Source organism: Myotis daubentonii, chromosome 17, assembly GCF_963259705.1.
Source record: "Myotis daubentonii chromosome 17, mMyoDau2.1, whole genome shotgun sequence".
Taxonomy (NCBI): Eukaryota; Metazoa; Chordata; class Mammalia; order Chiroptera; family Vespertilionidae; genus Myotis; species Myotis daubentonii.
Window position 1 is genome coordinate 50,827,646 of NC_081856.1, and position 18,703 is coordinate 50,846,348.

Genomic DNA, 18,703 nt, shown 5'->3' on the forward strand with positions numbered 1-18,703 from the left:
GAGCTTCCTGCAGGATGAATCGGGGCGCCAGGCCGGCTGCAGCGCAGGGAGAAGGGCCCGGGAACGGACTGGGAGGGGAAGCCATGGTTGGACTCAGGCCCATCCAGGTCTCCATGCGGCTGTGTGCCTCTGGGCAAGTCACCCAACCTTGCTGAGCCTCCATGGCCTCTTGTCCACACTTGAGGTAGGTACTACGAATATCCCCATTCTATAGATGGGGAAACAGAGGTCCAGAGACGTGGAGCTGGCTTTAGGTCACACAATTGGGATTCAGACACCTGCAGGCCACTTGAGTCCCCGCTCCAACATGCCTTTCTCAACTGAAACAAGCCATCTTTTCATCTACAAAGCGACCCCCATCCAGCCGAAGGGCGCGGGCTCCACAGCCCAGAGGGTCTGTGTGTTGGTGAGATCCCAGGAACGCGTGCCCTGCTCTGCCGCTTCCGACGTCAGCATTTTGCAGCGCTGTTTTTTTCCAGATGGAGCACCAAGGTCCCCAGCTTAATTTGTCTCATGCAGTGACACTAATTAATGTTCCAAACAGTGGGGCTTAGGGACGGAGGGTGTGTCTGTGTGTGGTTTGCTCTAGGTAAGGTTCATTTCCCCGCCTTCTGAAAGGATGTCTGTGGGTATTTGACCTGAGCCAAACGTTCAGCTCAAAAGCCAGTGAGGCTAACCCTGCAGGTCTCACCCAGCCCCCAGCCCCCACACCGGTATCTGTGCTTCACGCATCGCCGCCGCCGCTGGGAACCTGAGGCAGGCACATCAGGGGGCTCTCAGGCCAGGCTGTGGCCATCCCCGCAGAGCCTCTGGAAAGGCCTGGGAGTCACCTGGTTCACCACACATCACTGGCTCTTGGGGAAGCCTGTACGCGGGCCGCAGGAGCCGAAAATCCCGCAAAATGTGTGATGTTCCTGCCCAGTGAGGAACGGTCACATCCCCAATGCAATAGCTTCTTCGCTGAGAAACCCTATAAAGTATCAATTTTACCACAGGCTAATTGATACAACTTCCTGATTTTTTGGGAAAGAAGGAAAGGACAGAGACATGGAGGTTTCTTATTCAAGGCTGCACAGCAATTCCATAGTTTAAAAAGGTCTAACCCCTCCAACTACATTTCCTATTTCATCTTCTCACCACCCAGCTACCCCCACCCCCACCCAAAGAGCCTCCAGCTTCAGCCACTGGGAGCGATTGCACCTGACTCACCTGCTGCATTTCTCACTTCCAAGGCTTTGCCAAAGCTACTCCTTCTGCCTTCAGCCCTAACCCAGACCCTGACACCACTATAGCCTTCTGTGCCCAAGTCAAAGGCTGCCTCCTACAGGAAGCCTGCCATGATCTGATCTCAGAACAACTGTCGGTTGGTTTGGAGGTAGGTCTGTCTGTACTTGGGCCTAGGTCTGTGTGCCAATCTGCCTTGGCATGAGAGTCATTGGTTACCACTGTCATCAATAGTATGGGGCTGCTGCTATACAGCCATTATGCCATCCTGCAGTCACAGTGGTCGGAGGGGCAGGTCACATTATCCCATCTTACCAATGAAGAATTTGAGGCTCAGGAAGGTTAAGCAACTTACTGGGGGTCACACCGGTGAGAAAACAGGGATTTGCTCCCACATCATGACTACGAGGCCACCTGCCTCCCTGTGTGGTCACGGCATGTCTGCCTCCTGTCTGGACGGTGGGCTATTTGAAGACAGGAGCCCTGTCTAACCCATCCTTCCGCACTTACTTCATGGTGAACCCTCCATACGTGATGTCGAAGAGCCCAGGATAAGAGCCCCGCTATCCTGCCTCCTGGTCCAGCGCCCATCAGGACGCCTCCCGTCCAATGAGCTTGCTCCCGGTGCCCAGTGAGTGAGGAGTGGGCCACACAGTGGGAAGTCTCCCACGGTCGCCTGTATCCACCCCACACCTCCAACCACCCACTAGACTTCACTGCAGTAGCGTCGATCACATAGTAGAGAACGCCCAGTCGTTTCTTTCTGGCTCAGCAGGCGGCTCAGGACATCGCAAAGGGCAAGGCCCATCGGAGCCCAGGGCTTCCCAACCCGGTCTCATACCCTCCACCACTCTGGGTGGGAAAGGCAGCGAGCACACGGCTCAGCCCACTGTGCAGAGGGCCAGGCCTGGCAGCCATTCTTTCTCCTTTACTAGAACAGCTGACGTGATGGGTATCTACCCAGAAACCACTGCTCCATCTTTCTCCTTTACTAGAACCCCGTTCTGTCTGGCTGCTGTGCCCGGTGTCACACGAGGCTCTGGACTACAGAGAGTGAAGATTTGCACTCACGGAAGGGACAGCCTGAAGCAAGTCCTCAGCCTCCTTAAACAGCTCAGGGGTCACCCAGCTCTGCGTTTCATGATCCCCCGTTCCCTTCCATGGAGTCCAGCCCTGCTCCGTTAGAGCAGGAATAAAGCAGACCTTCGAGTTCTCAGTGACACAGCCATGGTCACGGTTGTAAATTACACAATGAAGGAAGAATGGTCTTTGACCCTGAAATCTGCTTCTTCCGATGGGCATCTTCCCTGACTGACTTCAATGGTGCTGGCAACTCGACCTGAGCCCCAAGTAGGCTCCGTGGACACATTAAGTCCTCACTCAACGTCCTCAATAGGCTCTTGGCACTTCGGTGAAACAGCGTATAACGAAACCAATTTTACCACAGGCTAATTGCTACGGACAAGAGCTACGTTCCAAGGGCATCTCCTCAACATTATAAGGAAAGGATGCCATCTGAGGATCTGCGGTAGGTATGTTAGAGTGAGCATCACACCACTACGCAATTACTCACCCACTCGACCGGGAGCCCCTCACGGGCGGGCACTGACTCAGCCATGGCTGGGTCCCCTATTCCTAGCCCAAGCCCGGCACCAGCTCGGCCTGGAATCCCTGCCTGCCGAATGACCACACCTGAGTTTGATCCAGATATTTGGAGGCATATATAATAAACCTAAAAAAATAAAAATTAAGATATTCTTGTGAGATTTCTTCCCAGCCAAATAAGGTGTTAAAATCATGGCACAGCCCAGCCAGCATAGCTTGGTGGTTGAGCGTCGACCTATGAACCAGGAGATCATGGTTCAATTCCTAGTCAAGGCACATGCCTGGGTTGCAGGCTCCATCTCCAGTGTGGGGGCTGCAGGAGGCAGCCAATCAATGATTTTATCTCATCACTGATGTTTCTCTCACTCCCTCTCCCTTCCTCTCTGAAATCAATAAAAATATATTTTTAAAAAATCATGGCACAAAAGAGGAATTTGAGAAGAAATCTCAACGATCCCCTTTTATGTTCCAGAATCCTGAAGGTGAATTACTTCCCCAGGAAACCAGAAGCCGGGCAAAGGGCGAAGGCAGGGCCCCACACCTCACAACGGAGATTCTGCCGTCTTCTCAACCAAATTTGTGAGAGCAGCTGGAACGGCTATTGGAGTGTTGTTTTGAAAATGCTAATGTATCTCACGTTATAAATTAGTACGCTGCTTCATTCTTTGAAAAGTATCACAAAGCCAGGCCGGATGAGAGTGTTGACGGAACACAAGTCCTCCATGCTCACTTCAAAGAACTCTCCTGTTTTATTTGGTGAGAATGACTAATACACCTAACACACTTCAACCTCAAATCAGAACACAGCGCCTCACCCCACAGGATAAGGCAGACAGTGGCCAAGTTTCAGGGTTGCTTTTAAGAATGCTCCAATCCTGGCACCCAAAAGAGCTCAAATGGATGAGCTATTATAAGATGCCAGGCACCAAACCGACCTATTTACAAAGACTTTTAATTTGGATTTTTTTTTTTTTCCTGAATGACTATCCTAAGTGAAAAAAATTAATGAGGGGAGAAAATACCACTGAATTACCATGAGCCTTAGGCCAGGAGACTCCCTTTACTTAAGAACCACCAAGAAAGTACAGAAACACTGGGAACCTCAAGTCACCACATCCCCTTAGGAGAACCTTCTAGAGCACGTAGCCCAACATGGCCCAGGGAAATGACTCCATACATGTCAGTGACTGTTATTAATGAAAATAAATCAGGTTTCCACAAATGGAACAGATGATGATGATGCCCCACAGGTGACATTATGAACAACCCAAATGGCTACAGACACTTGTTATCACTATTATGAAGGTTGTGAATGTCTCAACTCAGTGTTGAGCTCGGTAGAGATCGGAGATTAGTTTACAGGACTCTTGGTGGAGGCCTGGGTAGGGGTATGGGATGGAGAAAAGGGGATCTGGCCCTAGCTGGTTTGGCTCAGTGGATAGAGCGTTGGCCTGTGGACTAAGGGTCCCGGGTTTGATTCAGGTCAAGGGTACAATTTCAGATTGTGGGCTTGATTCCCAGTAGGGGGCGAACAGAAGGCAGCCTATTCTCTCTCATCATCACTGATGTTCCTATCTCTCTCTGCCTCTCCCTTCCTCTCTGCTATCAATAAAAATACATTTTTTTAAAAAGAGGGAGAGAAAATGGGATCTGGGCACTGGGCACTTCAGCAGGAGAAACCTCCTTGGCAAGAGGCTACCTGGAGCTTGTGTGCGGACGCCCGTGAGCCCACACCAGGCTTCACTCTTTTTTTCTGGTCATTGGATCCAGGTCCTAAGTGGGTGCACCCCTGGGTTCATTGGCACAGAGCCGTGGAGAACCCTCAGGGGAGGCTGGCCTGGCCGAAGGGACCAGCCTTGGATGAAGAGCAACATGCATTTGCATCCTCCCTTTGACCCTACGGCCCTGGGCCTCGCTCTCCTCCCCTCCGGAGTTCTTTCCAGCTCCCATGGCCTCTGGGTTTTGTAATCTGCCCACTGGCTCCCAGTGCTGGATCCATCAAAACCCCATAAAAGGCCGTTAAGTAACTATCTGCTGATAAGTCTGATTGGACTTGCTGATTCCTGAGGCCTGAGGTTTCATTGTTTGGACTGACACTGCTCGGCTAGAAGCCGCTATAACCAGTGTATGTGGGAGAGATAAAGCACGCTGGGATTTTAGGAGGGGCAGGGCGGGGAGATGAACTGAGCGATAGTGTGAGAGATTTTCCACAGGCACAGAGCCGCGGATGGATGAGCACATCCCCCATCCCCCCGCTCTGTATTTTCAAGTCGTGGGGTATAATATGTCATCCTGTCCCCCTCAAAAGACAGCCACAAGGCAGAGCTGGACTTAAGCTGCTACAAGGTGACAGAGCATCGAGGGGTCGACGCCAAAGGAGCTCCGTGCACAGCTGCCTGCCCGCAGATACAACACTGGCTCCGGAGAACCAGGCTTGGTGTGATCTGTAAGAAGGCACCCGCTGTGACAGCCATTGTTGCTAATACATACAGAGCAGGCCCCCTGGTGATGTTGCCCAAAGGGGGGACATAGTAAGCGATGACACCATGTAAAAACCTTGGTTATTATTGTTACGGTGGTATTGTTTATATGCCCCAACGCAACTCTGATACTGACAGGGTCCAGAGGATGTTGTGTCTCTTGAAGGATGGGAAGGAGGGGAGGAAACAGAGCTGAGCCCCAAGGGCTGCAGCAAGGACAGAAACCCAGGGGAGGGAGCCACGCAGAGCCTGCGCATGTCACACTCCATGGGCCACGTGCCTGGGCCTTTACTCTCCTTCGTTCGTAAACTACACGCAAGAAACCATCTTGGTCCTGAGTTCTGACCCCATCTGTTTTCTCGGGAACACATTCCAAGCAACCTCCTCTAGCTCTTCCGTGGCAACAGTGTAGATGGGATCTGATTCGCATCGTGACACCTGCAAACCTAGAGGCCTTGGTGCTGGCATCGGTCTTGCCATCTCCAAATCCTTCTCCTGACGTAACGCAGGAGGCTTCCCAGTGCCCTCCCCTGTCTGCTCGCCTCGGCTCCTCATCGCATTCTGTATTGCATTTGCTGGACTATGTCAATTCCGTTGTTTCAAGTCTCTCTCCACAGGGACAGCGTTGTGGCTCAGGGCCTGGCACAAGGCTTGCACTTGACTGGGCATGTGTGGCCTTGAAATGAATGCACCTTTCTCCTGTGTGTTTGTCTTACCTGGACAAAGCCCAAAGTGCCTGAGATATGGTCTATAGGAATCCATGAATCTAAGCAAGTGTGTTCATTGTGCATATATACCACATCTCTGTATCCGATCGTTTATCGGGCAGTAAACAACACTGCAATGAACACAGAGTGCATATATCTTTTTGAATTAGTGCTTTGGATTTCTTCAGATAACTACCTAGAAGTGAGTAGCTGGGTCATATGGTAGATTCTATTTTTAGTTTTTTGAGGAACCTCCATACTGCTCTCCACAGGGCTGCACCAATTCACATTCCCATCAACAGCATATTGATCAACAGGCTCCCTTTTCTCCACGCCCTCACCAGCAGTTGTCATTTATTGATTTATTAATGATAGTCCTTCTGATAGGGCAAGTTATAGAAATGTCTGAGCACTATGTTGTATACCTGAAACTAATACAATACTGTATGCCAACTGTAATTTAAGAATTTTTTAAATTATATAAAAAGAGGAAGTGCATGCAGCTCAACCAATACTGCTTTCCATAGTGGCTGCACCAATTTACAACCGCACCAGCACTGCGCTGGGCTCCCTTTTCTCTCCATCTTTGCCAACACTTAACTCTTGTCTCTTTGCTGACAGCCATTCTAACAGGTGTGAGGTGATACCTCCCTGTGATTGTAATTTGCATTCCCTGGTGATTAGTGAGCTGGAGCACCTTTTCATGTGCCTGTAGACCATCTGTGTATCTTCTTGAAAAAATGTCTATTTGGGTCCTTTGCCCTTTGGTTTCATCAGCTTATTTGCTTTCTTGCTATTGAGCTGTATGGGCTCCCTATGTATTTTGGATAGTAACCCCTTGTCAAACCTATGGTTGTAGCAAAATGAAAAGGCAGCCAGTGGGCAGTCTTTGTGACTGCTTCCCCCTTGGTCTGTGGAGAGGTGGGTGACTGGCCACACCCAGCAGGCCATGGAGAGGTGGTCAGGGCATGAGTGCTTGTGCAATGCCAATCCAGCAACAATGCCAAACAGGCCAGGAAGGGGGGTCACGAGACAATGGCTGACAGCACAGTGGTCAGTGCACACGACTAAGGTGACAGAGACCCCTACTGGAAATCAACTAATGAACACTGAGCGGCTGATGCCGGGTCAATTCCATTCATACACACCATCGTCTTTAGGTCTAAAAACCACCCTGTGTTAGGGCAGCGTTATCCTCCCCAACGACAGGTCATCCCCAACCTGGCTCATGCAAAGCACAGTCTTAAGGCCAAGGCCAGATGGGAACTCCAAGCCCAACACCTTTCCACAGCGCCATAATCCCTTTCAGCCGAAAGACTAACAAAGCAGAGAAGAGACCAGCCTTCCTGGGCTCAGGGCATCGTCTCCCTCCTTTTTCCCCTCCCCAAGCTCCATTATAAGACCTCTGAGAACCATTCTTATTAGTAAAATCCTACGTGCTAACCTTGGCTACCTAGTATCGTCATTGTTGTTGTTGTTCTAATAGGAATGCTGTACGGAATGGAGTCTTAGCAAACCTGAGAGGGTTCTTGCACTCATCCATCCAGGAAAGGCTTGCTGGGTCCCAGGGGCCCGCAGCCTGCTGGGACCGAGGATGTTACGGAACACACAGCCCCTGCTCCCAAGCAGCTCTCAGTTCAATGGGGAGACGAACAGGCAGATGGATCCAATGCATCATGCAAAATCCTAGGGCTGGGATGCTGCTGAAAGTGGGGGGGAGGGGGGCATTCCAGCTCAGTCTGCAGGGTCAGGGAAAAACTTCTCCCAGAGGTTCCCCCAGAGCTGGGCCAAGTGAGCAGCCAGGAGCAAGGGGGGGGAGGGGCATTTAAGGCAAAGGGGTGGGGTCTTTGGTGTCCACATTTGCTGTATTCTACCTTTACAATAGAGCAGCGGTTCTCAACCTGTGGGTCGCGACCCCTTTGGGGGTCGAACAACCCTTTCACAGGGGTTGCCTAAGACCATCGGAAAACATATATATAATTACATATTGTTTTGTGATTAATCACTATTCTTTAATTATGTTTAATTTGTAACAATGAAATTGGAGGTCACCACAACATGAGGACTGTATTAAAGGGTCGCGGCATTAGGAAGGTTGAGAACCACTGCAATAGAGGGAAGAAAATCGCATCTCATGAGTCTGGTTCATTTAAAAACAAACAAACAAAACAAACCATGCACTAGACTGTGAGCCCAGAGTCAGCCCAATTTCCTGGCCCCCTCACACCATTAGCCACAGCCCAGACAGGATAATGGATGGTTCGAAGCATCCATGGATGGTTTCAGTGTCTTGCAAAATCCTGAATCATCAATGAAAGGTTCAATTTCGTGCAACTGACTGGACTTCCTCCTAAGCTGGAGGAGGATGTACAAGTCACCCACTCACTACTTAACCTGCAACACCCTCTAAACCCAGCCCCACAAGGCTTTCCTGCACCATCCGAACTAACCTGAATCCACACTCCCACCCCCAGCCCATCCCACATCCCCTAATTCTGAGCAGCCCGTTTTCATTCCAAAGTCCATTTCTAGTCATTTGCCAACTGGGAGCTGGGAAGGGGTCAGAGGCATTACAGGGAGGTAAGAGTCCTGTGTTACCAATGGGGCAGGGGCACCCAGTGACACCCAGTGAAAATACTAAGCGTCCTGTCATTGTTGGCAGAGGGTCAGAGCGGGGTTCCGGGCTCAGAAACAGCCCTGACCCACTGCATTCAGACGTGAGCTCGGGCACCATCAGCTGTGGGATCTTGGACAGGTGGTTTTCTCCCTGGAAGGTTTCATCTTCTCATCTACAAAATGTAGGCAAGTCCCACCTCATAGGCCCATGGTGATCATTTAGAAGTACCTGGCTGCATCGCTAAGTATCCAACTCTTCCCTCTCCCACAGTCTCATGTTTTCCTGGAACCTTCTGAGAAACTGAGGCTACAGGTGTTGGTATTCCCATACCTGCTTCTGGGTGATGGGTAATTCTAGGGAAGGATCATCGAGACTTTGGCAATCGCAGGCCTCAGCTACCCCTTCCCCAGACTGGGCAAGGCAGGCCTGAGGTGTGGCTGGAAAAGGTGGGAGAAGAAAGACTAAGCCCACAAGCTCCAAGGGGGACCCCCCGGTTTGGAAGTCAGCTAATAAGTACTGAACCCCATTTATGTGCAAAAGAACATGTGAGTCTGTGTATGTTTGTGTGCACTCAAATAACTCGTGCCTTTTTATTATCGCATATTCCAGTATTAACTGCAGTTCAATTTCACTAAATCCAGTGCTAGAGACAGCGAGATGAATGCATTTTTAATCCCTTTTTACCACCTGAAGAAAGCAAATGGAAAAGCACTAACTACTAACCCTTCTCTCCACCGCTTATACCTGCAGATATATGAGGACGCCAAAGGCTAGGCCACCCTAAACCCATGCTCCTGGCTGGATGCCCCCTCCCTCCTGCTGGTACCTCAGTTTCCAGGGAGGCCACCTCTCCAGGCTTCAGTAATCTCTTTAAAGAAACCTGTTGCCAACTCAGAGGTTCTGTGCCAACAACCCCACCTGGTGGCCAAATCTGGGAAAGCATTCCAACCCAGGAAGATTGGCAGGTAGTGTAACTCCAGGCTTTCTGAACTCCCTTGGGGCCCCATTAATCATGGAGGAGGGCAGAGACGAATATCCAGAGCCAAACGCTTATAAGGGGTCAAGGTCATGGCCAGTTCTTCACCCAAACCCCAGTAAGGTACGGCCTCCTAAGAAGCAACCATCAGGATGACTAAGCCTCAGACAGGAGGCAAGGGGAGGCAAGGGGTGATGTGCCCTGCCAGCTCAGAGGTGTCAGCCTACAGCCCTGATCTCCCCTTCTGGGGGAGGAGCCACCTCTCCCATCCTCTCCCTCTCCCCAAACACAGGAGGATTTTCTATCCAGAGTGTGGGGTGCACAGGCATTTACCTCCTGACTGCAGGGAGACTTTTCCTGGGGGAAGGGCGCCCAGGTGCACTCCTCCAGCCCAGGCCCCTCCACACACACCTCTACCGTGTTCCTGCCCAGCCAAAGCAGGAGAGCGGGCAGCAGTGGAGGCAGAGGGGAGCTCAGCACCAAGTCAGGGAGATGTCTCAGCCAAAATGAGCCTCAGGGCACTCCCCCTCTGGCACTGGTAAGCCCCAGCCTCTCAGTCTAGGCATCGAGCCTGAGACTCTCTCATTAACCTCCCTAAAAAGAACTCAAAGACATGCACTTTGACAGTCCGAGTCCCCAGTTACAGCAACGCCAGGACCTTTTCTAGACCAGGATGCAGCCCTAAGAAGGGGAGTACATGCAAGCCACACACACACACACACACACACACACACACACACACACACACACACACACACCACTGTGGGCAACTCCCATCCCAACTCCAGGATGCATCCTCCAAACTCAGTAGCGATCCCAAGAGAAAGGACCCGCCCCAAGCAACACAGCGGACAAGGGAGGAGCCGCTTTATCCTGCTCAACCTCCACATTCGCTGGAAAAATCACATAATTCTTTCCAGCTTGGATACCAGCCTCCGGAGAAGGTGTCATCAATGCGCAAACACGCCAATCCAACCTCCGAACGGTCTGAGGGACCACGCTTGGACCTTTTTTAAGCCTTGGGGTCCGACCCCCAGAGAGTGGTTAATGGACACGCAGACCAAACCGGCAGAGACACGCGCACTGGGGGCAGGCTGGTCTCCAATGCCATGTCAAGCACCCGGTCCTCATCTCAGGCCTCCACCCCGAACCCCAACCTGCCCCGCCGCCCAGAGGCGCCCCGAACGCCAGGTACTCACACGAGCGCGTGGTAGAGCAGCGCCCAGCCCCGCGGTCTCTCCAGGGCGTCGTAGATCAAAGTTTGGATGCGCCGGTACTTGGCGTTGTTCCTCTTCACAGGGCGGCTCAGGGGGGTCTTGGCCAGGAGCCCGATGCCCTGCGGGGTCCTCCGCGGCCCCTCGTCACGGCCGCCGCCCTCCAGCAGCAGGGTCCCATCTTTGTCCGTTCCGGCCCCGAGCGCCAAGGTGACTTGCTCCACCTCGCTGGGCGCCAGCCCCACTTTGCGCTCCTCATCGCCGGCTGCCGCTGCGTCCCCTCCCGCCGGGTTAGCGGCCCCGCCGCCTCCGCCGCCCCCGCCGCCGCCGCCGCCGGCCGCCCCAGCCGCCCTGCGCGCCTTGAGCCCCATCTGCCTCGCCCCCGCCGGCCGCTTCGCCTCCTCCGCTGCTGCTACGGGAAGAAGGGGCGCTCGGGGTGCGTGGACGAGGCGGCGGCGGCGGCTGCAAGCCCGGGAACTCCAATGCCATGATCCGCGCGCCCCTCCCCACCCACCGCCCCAAAAGCAGGCAAAGGCGGGCCCCCCGGAGGTCAGGGGAGGCCGGACAGGGTGAAAGGGGGTCACATTCCGCGCGGGTCAGCCGCGGGACCCCGGGGGGCGCAGGCGGGAGGGCTGCGGGGAGCGCGCGAGGGCGGGCGAGGCTGCCGCGGAGGCGCTAGGGTGCGCGGCGGCGGGAGCCTGGCACCCGCGCTCCCGGGCGGCGGCGGCGGCACCCAGGCCGGCGAGCCAGAGACAGCATCGCAGTTTATTTACAAGCCGGTGCCAACCGCCCTCCCGCCCGCCCGCCACACGCGCCGCCGCCGCCTCCTCCCTCCTCCGCGCTCCCACCGCCCCCTTCCTGCTGCTCCAGCCTCAGCCCGCACCAGCCGCCGCGAGCGAGGAGCGCCGCGGGCCGAGCGCAACCCGCCTCCTGCACGCCTCGCGGGGTGGGGCCGCATCGTCCCGCCCCGCCCCGCCCCGCCGGCGCCCCGCCCTCCCCGCAGCCCCCACCCCTGCGCGCCCCAAGGCCCGGAGCGCCAGGGCCGCCGCTCAGGCCGGCGCGCTGCGGGGCTCCCCGCGCTCCCGTGGGAGCCAGGCTTTCCCCGGGCGGAGCGGAGGTGGGGGGCGAAGGGGAGGGAGCCGGGAGTGGGGTCTCCCTCTGCTTCCCCTGCCCCTCTCCCGACCCAGTGTCTGCGCTTCCTAAGTAAAATCCAAGTTGCTGGGTTGGCCCAGGCCGAGAGCCCCGCGAAGCTCCCCGCTCCGTGGTAATGACTTGCTCCCAGCTCCCTTGGGTTCGGTGGACGGCGGGCGCTCACCTCCCTGGGCCCTGGGCCAGCCCCGCCTCCGTCAGCCTGGGCGAACCGAGGGCTGGGGACTTGGGCAGAGCACGGAATCCGAATCCTGGCTTCTAGCTTCGCTCCTAGCTCATGTTCCTGGCCCTTCTTCCCTGTGGTGCCTGAGTTTCTGTTCTCATTCATAGAATCAATGACTAAGCCCTCAGGAGCAAGCTTCTACCCAGCGGGGCAATGTACCCTGACCAGGTCCTGGGAGGTTCCTGCGCGGACACCGCGTGTAGCCCAATGAAAGGTGGAAGCAGGATCAGAAAAACAAATAGAAGCCTTATGATTGCCACTGTGGGCAAATGCTGCGAGGGAACAAAACAGGGTGTCATGGGAGCTTCTTTATATGGACCTGTCATCCTCAGAAGGCCTCATGGCAGAGGTGACATTTTAAGGGGGGGCCTAAATGACAAGCTGGATCAGGGATGTGAATGTCCAGAAGAGCCCTCCTGGAGGCCAGAGGGCAAGCACAGGGTGAGTGAGGTGTCCCTTGAGTTTATGGAACAGCAGAGAGCAGAGGAGAGTGGGTCCACAGGGCATCTGGGCTGGATCTTGTAAACCACAAGCAGGGGACTTGGGGGTCCTGCAGTTGGGCCTAATTCTCCCTCCCTCCCACCATGGCACCCAGGTGGTTAGAGAAACCCTCCATTCCTGCAGCACAGGGATGCCTTTATTCCCACCCTCTCCCCTTCTGTCTGAAGCCTGGGCAGAGGGGAGGGCTGTGAGCAGGGCTAAGCCAAGAATCTATCCTAGCACATAAGAAAGGAGTGGTCAGAGGGCCTGGATTTGCCTGGAGAAGTTGGCTAAGGAGGGTAAAGGAGAGAAGGGAAGGAGAGGGGAGGAGGGAAGAGGAGATGGGGAGGGAAGGGGAAAGTGTAAGTGTGTGGGTGGGGAGAAGTGTCAGAGGGGAGAAACTCAGCAAGTTCAGAACCAAGATAGGGGGAGTTTCAAGAAGGGAGCTAGCCCAGCTGGTGTGGCTCAGTGGTTGAGCATCAAACTATGAACCAGGAGGTCATGGTTGGATTCCCAGTCAGGGCACATGCCCAGGTTGCAGGCTCAATCCCCAGTGTGGGGCGTGCAGGAGGCAGCCGATCAATGATTCTCTCTCATGGCTGATGTTTCTATCTCTCACCTGCTACTCTCCCTTCCTCTCTGGAGTCAATAAAAAATAAAATTTTAAAAAAGAAGGAAGTTAAACTATACTACAAGGCTAAAATCATTAAAACAGGGTCATATTGGCCCCAAAATAAATTGCTTGATGCAACAGAAGAGCTTGCCCAGAAAGTGTCTGAGAACTTAATAAGATAAGAAGAATCATAACAACCTGATGGAGAAAGGTTATCCATTGGTCAGCGGGCTGCTGCGTGGATTTTGGGAGGATTACAGGCAATAAACAGCACGATGCTCCACATGCAGTAGGACCCTATAAATGTTTCTGAATAGAGTAGTGGCCCGGTGCACGAATTCATGCACATTGAAAGGAAATTAATTAGAAGAAATATTTTAATATCGCTATTCACCCTTTCTCTATAATAGAAGTGTCAACCAAATTCATGATCGACAATGACAGATTGAAACACACGCGTGCGACTGGCACCAGTGAGAGCTTTATATGTATTAGGCATGCACGAGTCAGCTTAGCCTTTTATAGATATAGAATAAACTTGCTTAATTAGACCTGCTTTCTGATTTAGCTAAACTTTTTCCAACCCAGTGAAGCACCCCAACTTCTCTTTCAGGTAATTGTCAGCAACACAGCAGTAAATATCAACACGAAGCAGATTATTATTGTAGATCACACAGGGAGAACAAAGGGTAAAATATTTAACTGCAGCAGGGTTTGACTATAGTCTGTGCAGCAAGAAAACATGAAGTGATTTTCAAGGTCCACCATTTCTTACTTCTTTTCAGTCAGGTCAAGTTTCTAAACTTTCTAAATCTCCACTGTCTTGCTAATGAAAAGAAAATGGGATTCCACTGAGTCTCCTATCTACCTACTCCAGGACTTCTGTGAGGATCAAATGAGATGAGACACGGGAAAACGCTGCACAGACATTTGGTTGAAGTGTGAAATGTTTCCACCTGGCTATAAAGCAAGTCGTGTTCCTGGGCTGAAGAAACTGCAAGGAGGCTAGTTGTCACTAGGGAGAGAAAGTCAATATTGCTACGTAATGTCATTACCCGGCGCCCACAGCCACAGTTTCTGAGCTGGGCTTTGGGCCACATTTTGTGCCATGGGGTCTCTGTAGCGTTGGCTGCAATTTGGTGGGCTGTTGTTCTGGGGTGGAGGCGGGGCCTGTGTCCCACTTAGGGGAAGCTGAGTATTACTTTGTGGGTGCCAGGTCCGCAGTGCCATTTCTCTGTAAATGGCCAGTGCACATCATGGCAGCTCCTGTGTTGAGCGTCTGCCCCCTGGCGATCAGTATGCAGCATAGCGACCAGTTGCACAGTTGGACACTTAGCATATTAGCCTTTTATATATATAGATTATCGTTCAGCAATGAGCTGGAGCATAGTCAGTGCAAACTCCAGAAGAGAGCAAAAGCCCAGAGAAAGGGAATCACGTGGGTTTGAAAAGCTCCCAATGGAAGCTGGGCACCCCAATGCATGCCCCTGAACTTTAGTTAGTCTTCCACCCCCAAGACGCCAACACACACACGTGCCTCCTGTCCCAGCCCAATCCCAGCTCCCTAGGAAGCAAGTCTGCCCTTCCTATGTGAGCTCCTTTTCCAAAGTCGCCCCTTCCCCTCTACCCACTCCTGGTTTACTTATTCAGTAGATTTATCATTCTGTTCACTTGTTCCTATTTCCTCACCAAACCAGAGCAGGGACACGGCAGCCTCTCCCTGCAGCCTAGAAGGGTGCCTGGTACACAACAGGCTTTCAGGACCCATCACAGCATGAACAAAGGAAGAAGAAATGAATGCAGGATGTAAAACCCCCAGAACATTGCCTGGTGCACAAGGAACATCCACTTTATGTTTGTGTATGAGATTTTTGTTGTGGTGAAAGTCTTTATTCTTAGGGAGTTTTAGTAATCCTTGCAACTTCAGGAACATGGTGACAAAAATATTCTGACAGAACTTAAAAAGCCTCACTAAGTAAGCATCAGAGACTAGTAGTCAAGGACCATGTAGAAAGACGGGCGAATTCATTACTGTGCAATGAATCAAAAGCTCAGATTTCCAAAATGGCAGTGTGGCCCCTTGGGCACATGAAGAGGCTTCTATTTTGACAAGAGCCACCAACTGTCAAATATGAATGTTTTAAGATCAAGTGCAGGGGCTGTTTTCATGCCTCCCATAAAGTCTGAGGTAAAGTCAATATCACATTCATAGCCCTGACTCAGTAAAATCCAGTGATAGGGGAACTGCCAGGGTTGCTTGCAAGCTGATTTGCTTCAGTGGTTTTATAAACCAATGGACAGAGTTGTTCAGATGGGGGTTTGGAGTTGTCATGACAAGCTGGTACACTCTGAGTGCCGTTTGGTGGACTATGATATCATAGCACTCTAGAGAAAGGAAATCAAATGCCCTGTGTCCCATGGGAAGGAGCCTTTCATGAGGTCTAAAGTCCCTGAGAGCTTCAGGTACCATCTGGGCATGGTACCAAGACAGAGTTCTGCGACTAGGTATTTACAAAGGCCAGGCAGGGGGCATGGTACAGCTCCTGCAGCATGCCTCACCTGCAAACAGGGGAGACCAGAGGTGAGCCCCCAGTGTCACACCTGCCCAGGGGGCCCAGCCAGTCACCTGGTAGCAGGTTGATTACATTGGACCTTCCGATCCTGGTTGAGGGGCAGGGGGCTGTCCTCACAGGAATGGACACATCACCTAGATCCAAGACTGCCTCCCCTGCCCATGGTGCTTCCGTAACATCACTATCTATGAACTTAAAATGCCTTCTGCACCATCACAGAATTCCAAAAAAATTGATTTCTGATCAAACAGGGGATGTGCCCCCGGTTAGACACCCACCTCTGGGAGGAGCCAGGTAGGCAGGTCTTGGCTGCTAAGGAGATGGCCTTGGTTCTTTCAGAGGAGAAGGGGCAGGTTCCCATTTGGGTCTTGCAATAATCTAGGCCAAAAGGAAATCTGTTTAGAAAGGACCCTTCCCCTATATGTATCTTTTACTCTAAAAATCCTCAGGTTTGCTGTCCTCTTGTCTCCCTCCATGCCTGCTTTGCGGCCTTTTCCCAGACCTCATCTCACTCGTTAGGGCAGGTGAATTGCTCCCCTGCAGGAGAGGCTTCCTGGGAATGAGCCAGAAGAGGGAGGCCAAGGAAGCCCTTGCCCATGTCACCCAGAGGATGAGGTCGGGAAGTCAGACCCCCACCCAAATCCTAGTCCTGGCTCTGTGACCTTACGCAATTGGCTAGAGTTATATCTAGCCCCAGTTACCCGTCTATAAAATGGGATCGTGTTTTCTACCCTCCCCGCCTCAGACTTGGTCTGAGCACCATTCCAAGACCCATGCTGAGGTGGAGCTCTGCAGCCTGAGATGCAATTGACCACATTACTTGCAGGCGTCTAGACATGACAGTGGAAGGAGCGCAAGTCAGGCATGATGGGGATGGAGGAGCTCTGAGCCCATGGTGCTCCCCTCCCCTCCAGATGGTAAGAAATAAAGGACTTTGCTCAGACAGCTCGCAGTTGGAAAGAGTGTTTCTCTTCCCTTCCTCGCATTTGCAAGTCTTACATTAACCTTTTCATTTATTTTGCAGGCTTCTTAATTCCATTTTTGTCTTTTTCTTTTAAGTGATTATATTAGGTAAAATTTTCAATTCATCCATTTAAAGAATTCATTCATTCAGCTTTTCAGGGAGCAGCCCTGATAGCCTGTTTCATGCATTTGCGCGCGCATGCGCTCTCGCTCCCTCTCTCTCTCTCTCTCTCTCTCTCTCTCTCTCTCTCTCTCTCTCAGAAATGGGAGGGGAAAAAGAAAGGAAAATTGAGTAATTGATTCCATTACTTGAACAGATGAGATCAACAACGCAAACCAATTTGCTAGTCTCTATTGTAACCGCATGCCAATGACCTGGCTCATTCATGATAGACGCTCGCTCACCATCATCACTTAAATTTATTGAGTGCTTACTATACGCCTGGCACTGGGCTAAGTGCTTCATATTTATAGATTTAATCCTAGCAACAAAGCTCTGAGATAGGCATGATGGTTATTGCCCTCTGTGTTAAGCATGATGAACTGACCCTTAGAGAGGTTAAGGACCCTGCTCAAGGTTACAATGCTAAGAAATGATGATCTCAGGAGTCCAACTCAGATTATCTACTGGGCAGTCTATGCGTTTTGAAACACTGCGCCATATTACTTGCTGAGAATGCTCTTCTGGATGGAAGGTTCCACACATGCAAAGGCTCAGTCAGAGTCAGGGCAGAGCCTGGAGTTTCCAGGGCAAGAGGTTCAGAAGGTGGAGGCCAGCATGAATGGAGCAGGGGTCACGTGGGGCACGCCTGCCTGTGTACCAGGCTTACAAATGGACTGACCACGGGTGCTCCAAGCACAGACTGATGTGTCCCCGGGTGGTTTTCGGAAAGGGCTTTCTGATGACTGTGCAGGAGAGGCTGGGAGTGGGAGAGACTCATCAATGAGAGCAGTTACAAGACTGTTTCGGGAGCCCAGCTGAGAACTGTTGAGGTCCAGAGGAAAGTGGTGGCAGGTCCTGGAGAAGAGGGGGTGCTGGCTACAAAAGGTATTCAGGAAGGAGAGTCCCCAGGAATTGGAATCTGGAAGGAGGCGGGCTGCGTCATGGGTCATGTGGCATTTTGGAGGCATAAACAGACCCACCCAATGTCCCAGCCCCCCTCCAGCCTGACTGTGGTCCCCTGCTAAGCTGAGCGTTCCTCCTGTGGCTGCAGTAATTGGCTCCCTGGGCAGTCTGTTCCTTTCTCTCCTTCAAATTAAGCTCCTTCTCTTTGGGGCTGATTGTTAAAACACCCTGTTTGCCCGTGCCATTTACATATTCCAATTACCCACACTGTTTCCTGCTAATGAGCCCTTGTACCTTCAAGAGCGCCTGGCCAGGAGCCTGCTTGTGCTAGAGAGGGCTGAATGCGGAGTGCAGACATGATTCACCGGGTCTCCAGACACGGAGTGCGGGCCATTTCCTCCCCTCCTCCTAGTCCTGATGGACCAGACCTTTGTTCCTCATTACCCGTCCCCACAGGCAGCCCGATGCTCTGATGCTCCCTTTACCCTGGAGATGAGAAGAAAAGCTCCTTGGCCACTGGCAAAGCGCTCTGAGATCATAAAACACCCGTTGTACCCATAGAGCCTATCCAGTCCAAGGTCTCCCTCATTTCCATCAATGATTCTTTGCAGAGGGAAAGTGAATGCCTGGGTGCTAAGTAACCGGACAGAGGATTATGGGTAGCTGCACAAGGATGCTGAGGAGAGAGTCAGAGTTCTGAGACAGTCTGCCCTGGGCAGGAATCCTGTCCCTGAAAAATGCTCCGTGTTTGACCCTGGACAGGTCACATAACCAGGCTCACCTTCACCTGGAAGATAGGAAGAAGAACAATGA

General features: G+C 52.3%; 1 protein-coding gene across 1 annotated transcript in view; it reads right to left on the bottom strand.

The window, feature by feature from the left end:
- Positions 1-11,624, bottom strand: part of KCNQ3 (potassium voltage-gated channel subfamily Q member 3) — a 164,999-nt gene extending 153,375 nt beyond the window's left edge. The window contains exon 1 of the mRNA XM_059672320.1: positions 10,809-11,624. Coding sequence (XP_059528303.1) covers positions 10,809-11,194 — 386 coding nt within the window. The 5' untranslated portion in view covers positions 11,195-11,624. The remainder of the gene's footprint in view (positions 1-10,808) is intronic.
- Between the last annotated feature and the right edge of the window lie 7,079 nt (positions 11,625-18,703).